The following is a 13015-nucleotide window of genomic DNA, read 5'->3' as shown; positions in this document are numbered from 1 at the left end:
AACATGTTTTACTACGTAGCGTTTTGGATATAATGTTTGTGCGCATTTTGTTTTAAATTTCACAGGCTGTTCTGCCGGTTAACCCCACCATTGTGTCTGAATTTCTTGGGTTTGACTCATATGGATTCATTAATATCTCATCAAGACAGTCAGCCAACTGTGTATACCTCAGTAAGTTAACTGCTTGTGATAATGAGTATACAGTGAACATTTACAAACAATTGTATATTGACCACATCAATCACTGAATAATGACCAAGGAAAATTAAATGAGCGGTAGGGAGGAGATGAGTGAACTTTGGCATTATACATTGAGTAAACCAATTATTAGCTTGTTCTCACACAGTTTCATCTCATCTATGATCAAGTGACAACTGATGAAAGAGCAGTGTTCTGATGCAAGCAAATATATAACGCAGTTGGCCCTCTAGGGAATATTTACAAAGGTATTTTGGAGTATGTAAACTAGTATTTCGTACTACTCTTACCTGCCTTTGTGAATTGGCCTCAACCATCTAAAATAAAAATATTAATGGAATATTTATTTACAATTAGTAGAAATAGAAAGTGCCCTCTTATCACATAATCTAATATGGACTTGAACGTTTCAGGGCCAATTGACAAAGAGTACTTCCTCTAATACTACTTCTTGTGCTCATGAATGCTTTTGTGAATTGCCTCCTGTGCATGTACCACTACCAGGAAACATTTTAAGAGATAATGATGATAATGTAAGGGTTATTTATTTCCAACACATGATTGAAGCGAAACAGTAGTGCAGAAACAGACCGCGGGGATGAACTAATATAAGGGATATTTTGAAAATATAGCAATGCCTTTAACATCTTTTTGAACTTTAGTTGATCATTATATTTACTGAGGTTCATGAAGTGAGTTTCTGAGACTTGCAGCTAACGAGGAGAAAGCCTGTTCACCATGACGGACGTTGGAACTGCAATATGGTGAGCTATCACAAAGATGCTTTTGTTATTTGGCCATGAAGAAAGAGAGGACCACCATGTTAAGAGGTTGATAATCGGTTCATTACATTTGCAAGTGGATTTTCTTTTCAACAGGGAGCCTGCAAAGAATCGAATAGCCAATAGCTCTTGTAGGTGAGATCTGTTGCTTAGTTTTCCCTTCTCTACAGGTTTCACATGTGCCAGACCCAGTTGAGGAACGGGAGGGGGTCACAGGGCAATCGTGGGCTACTGGGCATGATTCTTGGTGGCTGAGGTTGTTTGCCATTGGTGTCCTAGTGCCCATCCCACCATGGCTCTGTAAACTAGGGCCAAATACAACCCTGTCCTCACCGGACTCTCAGGGTTCCTGGTGGCATGTACTCATAGGCTTCTCAAGAAAGTAGTGAGCGGTGCCCAAGCTCAGCACTCAATCAATCAACAGACACAATACACGTCCAGCCCATTGCTTGTCTTTTGAAGAAAATAAAGCACTTTTCATCACACTGCAGTATTTAATACTACACAGTTCAACTTTCCAGACAGGACAATGGCCCTGTGTACAGTCCTTCTTCTTGGTGCTACACTCATTGCTTGTTGGTCCCCTCCATCAGTAGTCCAGTGAAAACATGAATCGGGCTTGGTGCAATTCTTAATTTCCCCCATATTGTAAAGCGCTCTCAGTTAATATTTGTTCTCAAGTGGTACCCCTGAACTCCCCTCTCCCCCCCCCAGGAGCAATGTGTAGATGATAGTTAATCCTAGCTCTTTCAGAGGAGATCAGGTGGCCATTCTGCACTCTTGTGGAGGGGGCGGTGGTGAGCAAAGGAAGTTCAAGGCTGTGGAGAAGGCCAGGTGCACGACATATCTCAGGGCACAACTCAGTCTCTGAACCTGACCAGCTCTTGTACTGTGGTGCAGTGGCTCCGGCCTAATTGTGGGTCTAGCTGCGGCAGCTTCTTCGGACAGCACAAACATTGTGAGCTCAATCTGAGCTAATACAAGATGCAGTCCATTAAAGAATGATGGTAGTTGCAGCTTCCTCCAGCTCAATAGTAAAAGCAGCCTTAATTGGGCCAAAGACAGTAGCAGTTCTAATCGAGCCAAAGGCAGAAGCAGTCTGATCAGACCAAAGGCAATGATCAAAGCAGGCGTGGCCCTGACCGGCCCAAAGCCACTCATAAGGCTGCAGGTGATAACCACAGCAAACTTATCCCAGTCCGGGCAAAAGATATTTGCAGCATCAATTGGGCCGCAGACGATGATCACAGTGAGGATGACCATGGCTCGGCCGAAGACGATGACCATTGCAGGTATTGGCCTACCTAGACCTAATGCACAGCCTCTTGTAGCAGTTCGGTCTAGAAACCAATGGTGAGAGACCAGAGAGAACCTCTGGCGTGTACCGTTCCTAGGGACATGCTGGACCTTTCTCCTCCTGGACGTGTCTCTTTCTGCAGGGTCAGGTCTGAAAGCATGCAGGCTTCTAGGTACATCATGCAGATCCTCCAGCAGAAAGTGCAGACTTGAGATGATGCTACTCATCTCAGGGTGGCTGACTGTCAGGCAGATACTTGCCCTGGTTACACAGCAGTCCTTTAGTGCTGTGCAGCATACTCCTTTCCACAGTCCTGAATGACTTGGAAGTAGGGTGGTTTCGTTCTCAACCGGTTAGTAATAGTTCTTCTTTCAAATGCCCTACTCAGGCTGCTCTCCAGACATAGTTTGCGTATAGTGATGAAACCAGCAGGTAGCACCAGAGCGATCGCCAAACGAAAGAACGCTCAACGCAGGTAAGATGACGTGTGCGTTTTCTGCACCTGGCTGTTGTCAACCCAACTGAAGTAGTATTCACAGATGAACCAAGGGGTAGTTCTTAATTATGGGAAAAAAGGTATTCCCCAGTTACTTTGAGGTCCAAGAGGGGGGAAAAAAAGAGCAAATATATAAGGATGATGCCTCTTAACCGACCTATCTTATTTTTACTGGTAGGTACTCGCAAAGATCAGAATAACAACACATCAATATTCCCCATAAGTACAGTGTCTACACACAATTGTTGTTTTTTTTCTTAGTTTTTTTATTTAGTAACAAGCAAAAAGATTTTTTGTATCAAAGATATATTCAATCAATCAAAGACATTTATAGAGCGCACTACTTACCCGTAGGGTCTCAAGGCGCTTGGGGGGGGGGGGGGGGGTGCCATTACTGCTCGAACAGCCAGGTCTTGAGCTTCTTCCTGAAGGAGAGGTGGTCTTGGGTATATTTTCTTTTTTGTGCTTTACAGATATACTAAAACAAGTGATTATAGGTAATCAAGAATGTGAGCATCAAATACATTGTTATCAAAACATACTACTAAGACAAATTAGGTTTGCCCCTTAACAACCAAACATAAATGTCTGCATTCACATCTGACATACTATTCTTGCATTCCAACATCCATACTACACACAGAAAAATATACAGTGAAAAGAATTCTAAAAACAAACAACCTTCTACAGATTCGTTTTTGGGTATTTTGTCAAGTTCTACTGTGATGACATTAGCAGCAAGTTGGATTTCTTTTCTCATTGAACTTAGGTTGATCCGTTTAGAGTTTGTTGTCCAGTTGTGAAGTAGTTGGTCTACGTACGTTTCGGTGAGAAAGTAATTGAGATCACCTTCCTCAGGACCATCAGAAATTGAGAATAAAATAGAAAGAAAAGGGGATTTGTTCTGAAAATATAAATGCAAATACATTGTATATAAGAATAGGGAATATTGATGTTCTTAATGTTTTCTTTAGAACAACTATTAATGTCTATTTCTTTCAAAGTGCTGGTACACCAGACCCCTTAGAAAAAGGACACCACCATCTTGCCTCCCACATCTTATTGGAAGGTAAGATTAATATCAGATACTCCATATATCGAGTATTGAATGTCTTTTACTTTAGAACCATCAATGTGTGTGTCCTTTCATTGTAGGGATAGCGTTTCTTAGAAGATATCAATTATCCGATGCTGAAACTTTTCTAATAGGACTGAACTTTATCGATATAAAACTACCATATATTTAGGGTAAGAAATAACTACACCCGTCTACCATTCGGTCACAGCCTTATGAGATAAGACTATCTTTCTTTCTAATCTGTTCTAATTTCACCTTCAGCTATAAACAGACCCTGGATACAATAGACCAAGTCCTACCTTACAGTTGCCCTAGAAGAATTGGCAATGACGACTTAACAACCTGTATAACTGTTACGTGTTACCCCTAAACAGGTACTTCACAGTAAATATTCATTTTCATCTTAACACAGGGCTATCTGGTTTTTTCCTCTACAAATGGCTGCATAATCAAGAATCCTATGGTTTTTCTGTTTCCACTGATATATTAAGTCTTTCACCTCTTGGAAGGATGGTAATCTAATTCTCCTCACTCAAAGAATTTCTGCTCACCTTTTTCCCTCTTTTTCTCCTTTGTTTCCCTTTTCCTTTTTCCTCCCACTCTGAGACCAGCACTTTAATAGTTGTTCTAAAGAAAACATTAAGCACATCAATATTCCCTATTCTTATATACAATGTATTTGCATTTATATTTTCAGAACAAAGCCCCTTTTCTTTCTATTTTATTCTCAATTTCTGATGGTCCTGAGGAAGGTGATCTCAATTACTTTCTCACCGAAACGTACGTAGACCAACTACTTCACAACTGGACAACAAACTCTAAACGGATCAACCTAAGTTCAATGAGAAAAGAAATCCAACTTGCTGCTAATGTCATCACAGTAGAACTTGAAAAAATACCCAAAAACTAATCTGTAGAAGGTTTATCCAGTTGTTTGTTTTTAGAATTCTTTCACTGTATATTTTTCTGTGTGTAGTATGGATGTTGGAATGCAAGAATAGTATGTCAGATGTGAATGCAGACATTTATGTTTGGTTGTTAAGGGGCAAACCTAATTTGTCTTAGTAGTATGTTTTGATAACAACGTATTTGATGCTCACATTATTGATTACCTATATTCACTTGTTTTAGTATATCTGTAAAGCACAAAAAAGAAAATATATAAATCAAATATGAATATATCTTTGATACAAAAAATCTTTTTGCTTGTTACTAAATAAAAAAACAAAGAAAAAAAACAACAATTGTGTGTAGACACTGTACTTATGGGGAATATTGATGTTGTTAATCTGATCTTTGCGAGTACTTACCAGTAAAAATAAGATAGGTCGGTTAAGAGGCATCATCCTTATATATTTGCCAAGGGGTAGTTCTGACGTAGAAACTTCCTCACCTCACAAACAGTGCAGTCTCACCCATCCACCCTACCATCAAATAAATGGAAGTGCTTAGGAAGACTAAGCAGAATCCCTTTGCCAACAAATGGTTTTATCGAATTTCTAAAGACCGGCCTGTCTCCATCTTCCTCTCTTCAATGTCTCGATCTCCTCCCTCCAATGGCAGAAATTTAGGCAGTAAACTCCTACTGTTTAGGAACACAGTCTTCACCCTCCATCTTGTCCTATGGTAGGCATTGGGCACTCAAAACGACTCCCTCTAACTTGTGTACTCCGGCTCGCACACACACACACACACACACACACACAGCCGCTACACCTACATGCACACAATTGACCTACACTTAGGATACCAGCACAAGATTCCAGCCACACCGGGGGGCGTGGCCAGCAGCATGCCTGAGTAAGACGTGCTTTCGCCGAGCTCCAGCTGAAAGCCTCATCCGCCATTGATTCGGGCAGCCTGTGGCCCCTGAGAACACCGCAAAACTTAGACAATGTGCCCCGCTGCCGTCTCCCGTTGAAATCGGGAGAAATGCTCCGTTAAGCGAGCCTGGGACTTAGCTGTGTCCGCTCGCCCTGAAGATTTCCAAGATGGCGCCGCACTGCAGCGGACGACTGGAGGCATCGACTCGAGACCTGTGACTTGGGTCGGAGGGGTCCCGGAGATCTTGAAGCCGACCTGGGTCTGGAGCCGAGAGACTGCAGAGACAGCGTGAGAGGAGCCCCCTCCCCCATCGTGAGTCTGTCCTGCTAAGGAGGCCGGGCGCGGAGCCAGGCCCGCGACAGGGGTGGCGTGGAGACCGGGACCGCCGCTGGGGCACCATATGCGGGTCCGCGCTCCGGAGTGGCTCTGGGACACTGCCGCGATCGAGAGCTTGTGGGCGGGAGAGTGGCCCCCTCCCGGGAACAGCGGAGTCACACGAGACGGCCCTGATGTGCGGCAGTGAGAGGCGAGGAACCAAGCCTGGGCCGTTGCTCCTATGGAGTGCAATGTGATGCTTCCCCCAGGCGCTTGTGAGCTGATCCCTGGACTGGTGGCTGAGCAGCAAGGCGCGACTTAAACGGAGGTGAGGTGCGGGGGAGAGACGCGTGCCTGGCCTGGGAGGACAGAGGATGTGAGCGTTCCCTCCGACCTCCCTTTCCTCTCGGTCCATCGCGAGTGGCGCCTGTGTTGGGGGCTCCCCCTTTTGACGGCGAGGGAGATAGACAAACCCCCCAGGAGGGATGCGGCGGGGGGGCCTCTGTCTCTTCCCCCCCCTCCCTGATCCTGGCAACACATTGGGAAGGCACTGCGGTGAATGACCACTGAGACAGGCCTGGAGGACTACACGGTTGCCGCCACCTCTGATCGCCAGGAGGAGCTCCCCTGACTGAGGGAGGAGGTACTGGGGACGTCACCACCGGGAGGTAATGCTCCGGATCATGCCGCCCGCCGGGGACTGGAGGGACTACGGTGGGGCCTCTTCCCTGGGGGAGTGCCCCCCCCCCCCCTTGGACTGATGAGGTGATGCCCGCTGCATGATAGTCATGTCTTTGCCTACTTGCCGGAGTCTGGCCGGCCCCCCCTCCTACGGTGCTCCATCCCTGTGAGGATATCCACTTGCAGCCACGAGCGACGAGCACCACACGCGCTGCAGGCCCGGGGTGACTTGGACTATGACCACGAGACGGTGTACACGGTCTCACATCTGAATTCCCTACAAACTCGCCATGGGGAGGGACAAGGACCTGAAGCAGTCGCGCCAGGGCAAGATGGATCAGTTCACGAAGGTCATGCCCCCTCCCCCCCTCCGGAGGAACGCCCGGGCGCTCGCTCAGATACAGATACCCTCCTCCAGGCGATTCAGGCATCCAGGATGGCGCTAGAAGGACAGATAGGCGCCGTTGGGACAGAGCTAGCGCTATTACGTCAAGACCTCTGGAATTTGTCTGGAAGGGTCACGGAGGCGGAGACGCGGCTGGGCGAGACGAAAGACTCAGTCCACAACCTCAATAGGGGCATGCAAGAACTCCAATCATCCCATAAGGACCTGCTCTGGAGGGTGGACGACACCGAAAATAGAGCGAGACGGAATAATCTCCGCTTTGTCGGCTTTAGAGTAGGAACTGAAGGGACAAATGCATCGGAATTTCTCTCCACCTGGCTACGGAGCACCTTCCCGGCAGACAAGTTCTCCTCCTGTTTTGTCATAGAAAGAGCCCACCGAGCGCTACTGGTCCGACCGCCCGCTGGGGCACAGCCACGGCCTGTAATAGCGCGCTTCCTGAACTTCCTCGATAGAGACATGATACTTAGAGAAGCCCAGAAACTGGGAGAGATACGATACGAGAATACCCGCATAATGATCTTTCCGGACTATAGCAAGGAAGTACAGAAACACAGGCGCACCTTTGATTCCATGAAAGCTAAACTGCGAGAACGTAGGATACAATATATGCTCCTCTTCCCTGCGAAACTGAAGGTCCGAAGTGGGCGAATCCCACTTCTTCCAGACGCCGGAGGAGGCCTGGCAGTGGCTGGAGGAACGCCCCCCGCTGGGGCACATGGAAACCCAGACGGACGGCGGGGCACCCTCCGGTGGAGCCGGTGACCGACCCCTGGGACCGCGGCGCCCCCTTCGGCTCCACCAGACACGAAGGGCCCCCCCCCCCCCCCCGGAGACCACCCCGTATGCACAGAGGAGCACAGGAAGGCGAAGACGGCGCACGGGTGGGTCCCTCGACTCACGGCTCCCGGTGGCTGCTCAGGCACTCCTATCTCTCGGCCGACTGCAGACGATGGGTCTGAAAGCGACCATTCTGCCTCTGGAGGAGAAGGGACGATACACCCCTCGATACACCCCTTGGCGGCTAAGATACTGGCGATGGAGCAGGCAACATTGACTGAACCGGGGGCATCCCAGTCGGAACCCCCGGATTCCAACTCCTGAACGGGGCCCTGCGGGGTAGACCGTGGTCCGGTCTAATATGCCGGATCAGGCACACTGGACACGCCCTCTTCTCTTTGATCTTTCACTGCTGATCTCGATTCTTTCCATATTCTCTCTCCTGCTCTCTTTCCTGCTAACATCTTTGGTTCTCTATTCTCTAGATTCTGTGTTGATGGTTTTGGGACAGCCGCAGGAGTTTAAACTTGTGGCGTAAGTTGGGCACGGGAGGGCGACAGACCTCCGCCTGCCCTAAAGTCCATTCCCCGACATCTTGCCGGGGATGAGTCATTGGGAGGAGGGAGGTGGGGTGGGGAGAGGGGGGGGAAGGGGAATGTGTTTATTTTCTGGTTGGGAGTGTTTTGGGTTATGTTTTGTTTCTCATTTGTTTGGCACACTGACGTACGCTATGCACTAATCGGCGCACACTCCGTCTGCCCCCCGCTAGGGACGACTTGGACGTATGCCACCCCATGGCCTCCGTAACGAAGCACGAAATCCCCGACGATAGCGTAATGAACAGCCCCTGCAAGGTTATCACGTGGAACGTAAATGGCCTAGGGGATAAAATTAAGAGAAGGCTAGTGACGGCATATATTAAACGATTGCACCCAGATATAGTCCTCCTCCAGGAGACTCACCTTCGAGGAACAAAGTGCGGGTTCCTGCCGAGAGGTGCCTATAAGGTACTGGCGCATCCGGGGGTATATGGCTGGCTCCCGGGGGGTGGCAATTCTGATTAAAAAATCCCCGACCTTCACAGTAACCCGGACCTGGACGGACCCCCAGGGGACTTATGTGGGGGTGTCAGGCACATGGGGGCGATGGAGGATCACCATTGCCTCGATATATGCTCCCCCGAAACTCCAAGCCAGGACCTTCACAGAATTGGCTGGTATCCTGCTAGAAACACCGGGCACACTACACATCATAGGTGGGGACTTTAACAATGTTATGTCCATTTCCATGGACCGCTCGGGACATCGTGAAGGCGGTTCCAGGACTACGCCCATGGCCGAGGTGATGACCACACTAGGCCTGACGGACGCATGAAGGCGGCTACACCCGGCCACCAGAAACTACTCATATAATTCCGGGGCACATAGGGTACACTCCAGACTAGACTATGTCTTCCTCCCTAGACATGCACTTGGGGCTGACGATGAGGCGGAGTATCTGGCGAGGGGCCTCTCGGATCACTCGCCGCTCTTGATTAGGTTGGGTGGGAGACCTCAGGCCGGTGGCGGGGGCTGGAGACTGTCGACATGGGATCTAGAAAATAATGAGATAGTGCAAGGCCTGGGGGCGGACACGAAAGTCTACTTCGCAGAGAAAGTGGGCTCGGTGCAGTCTGGTGTGACCGTTTGGGAGGCTTACAAGACCGTACTCCGCGATAGGGCGCAAAATAGAATATCCTGGGAGAAACGGAAAGCCCAGGAAGAGCTTAACTCCTTGGAAACCCAAGTATTGGACCTGGAACGGCGGTATTTATTGGGAGGGGAACCGCGGGTGCTCCGGCGTCTGACGGATCTCCAACAACACTACAGAGCACTAGCGACCGATGAAGCCAAAACGCAAGCGCTTGCGACCTTGCACAGGCTATATGACGTTGGGGACAAGTCCGGCAAACTATAGGCTTGGCTAAGCCGTAAAGAACGGGATAGCAGATGGGTTGAAGGGGTGGTGGACGGACGAGGACAGATGCAGACTGGTGATGCTCAGATCGCCCAGACGTTTGCCTCCTACAATCAGGACTTCTATAACGCCAGAGCATTAGGAAGGCCAGGTGATATCTTGGAATACCTGTCTACTGTCCAGACCCCAGTCTTAACGGACGAGGACAAGGACGCCCTTGAAATTGACATCTCGACCACTGAACTCAGAGAAGCAATAGCTAAGCTCCTGCCGGGGAAGTCTCCGGGCCCGAATGGACTCCCGGCGGAATGTTTGAAAAAAGGGGTAGACCTGCTGACGCCCCACCTTCTGACGCTTTGTCAAGACGTGGCCCAAGAGGGTCTCCTTCCGTCAGACCTGCGGAGGGCCACGATCATACCAATCTACAAGTAGGGCAGGCCTCCCGAGAACTGCGCGTCTTATAGACCGATCTCCCTTCTAAATGTGGAGGTTAAGATCTTAGCGACGGTCTTGGCCCTTCGTCTACGTTGGGTGATTTCGGACCAGGTCCACCAGGACCATACGGGATTTCTGCCAGACAGGGCGACTAGGCAAAATTTAAGACGAACACATAATTGGCTTATGGAGGTGAAAGGACGGGAGGAACCGCACATGTTCCTCTCTTTAGACGCCGAAAAATCGTGTGACGCTGTCCACTGGCCCTTTCTGGAGGCGGCGTTAGTCAAATTCGGCATAGGCCCCAAATTCAGGAAATGGGTCGGACTGCTTTATGCTGACCCCAGGGCTAGGGTGAAAGTCAACGGGATCCTGTCCGAGGATTTCCCTGTCAGACGGGGGACCCGGCAGGGATGCCCCCTCTCCCCACTACTCTTCGCCCTTACTATTGATGTAGTGGCCTGTGCGGTCCAGCAAACGAACGAGATACGGGGATTCCGTATATCACAGACTGACGTTTGTGAAGAAAAAATTTCGCCATATGCGGATGATATTCTCCTATATGTCACCCAACCGGCCAGTACGATCCCCGCGCTGTTCGAGCTCCTGGCTAGGTATGGCTCCTTTGCGAGATATACGATCAACTGGCATAAATCGGTCTTATATAGCCCACGCGGAGAGAGGGAGTGGCCCCCCCTGCCTGCGGCCCTTCAGGTTACGTGGACGGGATTCACATATCTGGGGATCTATCTGACAGCGGACCGACACGTCTCCTATGATATGAATATCCAACGAGGGATCAGGAATTTTGCGGATGACGCCCTTAGATGGAAGGCCCTCCCTCTCACGATCTTAGGCCGGGCTGCAATGTTTAAGATGATCATGCTGCCCCGCTTCTTGTATGCCCTACATAATGAATACTTCCCCCTCCCCAGACAGACCATAAGGTAATAAATGCGGAACTACGCTCTCTACTGTGGCTAGGGAAACAACCTAGGATAGCCCTAGATACGTTACAGAGGAACCAATACAATGGGGGGGGATCTCCTTGCCAGATGTGGAAGCATATTACTGGGCAGAACACTTGGCACCGATAAATGATTGGCTCTATGCACCTGCGGACCACCCGACTTACAGGCTGGAAAGGAACACCATGTCACGCCGCACTAGTCTTTATTACTTATATGGGGGGGCGGGTAGGCGGCGAATACTCCATGCGATGCAGATATCTATAGAGACTTGGGACAGGGCGACGAAAATGATGGGATGGTCACACAAACTGACCAAACAGACATTGATATGGACCTGCTCGTGGTTAAAGGAGCGCCACAAATTATCAGGCTTTGGAGGGTGGGATGATATTGGGATTTCCACGTTAGGGGACTTGGTAAAGCAGGGGAAAACTTAAGCCCTATGTGTCCCTGGCGGCGGAATATGGACTGCGCCCCACTCAGTTCCTCAAATATGCACAGCTGCGTCATGCGTGGCAGGCTGAGACGGCGCTTACCTCCGCTCTGCCAGAGTATGCCCCACTGGAAGGCCGTCTGCTGCAGGAACGAGTATCCACTAAGCTAGTGTCACGGACGTGTAAGACTCTGAATAACAATACACTGGACAGACTAGGGAAACTGAGAGCTGCACGGGAACAGGACCTGGGCGAGATGGACACGACAGACTGGGAGACAGCCTTGATGCACCACAGAGAAGTTGAGATTAAATCCCGACTGAGACTCATACAATACAAGATTCTACATAGGGTATATTATGACAGGGCCAGACTGCACCGCATGGGTCGATCCAGTGACTCCTGCTGCCTTAGATGTGGGCACCCGCAGGGGACCTTCTATCATATTATCTGGGACTGCCCTATTGTGCATGCTTACTGGACACGCTTAGTGGGGGAATTGAGAAAAGATACTAGAGGCAATGCTCCCCCTGGACCCAAAATGTGTCTTGCTTGGGATAGCCACCGATGTAGATTTGAGTCGCCCACATCTGATTTTTGTGATGATAGCTTTTGTGGTGGCGAAACGAGATGTGGCGCGAGCATGGGGAGCCCCTGCGGCACCCCGGGCCGAGGAATGGAGAAGAGGGATGGATTTGTATATGGTGGCCGAAAGGGTCACTTATAAAGCTAGAGGGTGCCCTCGGAAATTCCGTAGAGTATGGGGTAAATGGAGGAGATACCATGGCCTTGACGGGGGTCTGGGATCAGATTGACGCACTGGGAGTCCTGAGGATATGTCAGTTGCTGGGAGGCGGGCGACAGGACCGGACCTTCTGGAGTGCTGCTGGGGGAAAGCAGAACATTGCGGACTTCTGTATTCTATGTGGTGGCTAGATCTTGTGGGATAAAGATCCATGATGCTGTTATTCTGGGGGAGGGTGGAGGGAGGGGAAGGCGCCTGAACGTGCGGTTTATTATCTGTGATTTGTCAGATGTGCTTATGTTGGTTAAAAATGCAAATAAAAATATTTCCCCCAAAAAAAAGATTCTAGCCACACCCATACAGCAGAGCTTTTTAGGTCTCAGCTAGCGAAGGCTGCGCTTGCGCAGTCTCGCTCGCGAGATTTAATGACTTGGAGAAGAGGGGCTTGAACCCGCTCCTCTTCTCTCCTCTTCTCCATTGGCTGGCCTCTTAAATGCTGGCCAGCCATTGGAGAAGAGGTTTGTCTCGCAAAACAGGCCCCGTCCTTTTCGGATTCGGGGGCGTTTTTTTTCGATACTTTTCGCTGGGCGTGTTTTTCTCTCCTCCAGCCAATGGCA

General features: G+C 49.4%; 1 protein-coding gene across 2 annotated transcripts in view; it reads left to right on the top strand.

Annotated features, from left to right (window-relative positions):
• The window catches only part of LMBRD2 (LMBR1 domain containing 2), a 440257-nt gene that overhangs the window by 244573 nt on the left and 182669 nt on the right, over positions 1-13015 (top strand). For both annotated transcript variants that reach the window (XM_085631040.1, XM_085631037.1), the window contains exon 12: positions 66-171. In XM_085631040.1, coding sequence (XP_085487166.1) covers positions 66-171 — 106 coding nt within the window. The remainder of the gene's footprint in view (positions 1-65; positions 172-13015) is intronic.

The sequence above is a fragment of the Triturus cristatus genome, chromosome 2_1 (assembly GCF_964204655.1).
Source record: "Triturus cristatus chromosome 2_1, aTriCri1.1, whole genome shotgun sequence".
In the NCBI taxonomy this organism is placed as follows: Eukaryota; Metazoa; Chordata; class Amphibia; order Caudata; family Salamandridae; genus Triturus; species Triturus cristatus.
This window is presented reverse-complemented; position numbering and strand designations above follow the sequence as displayed.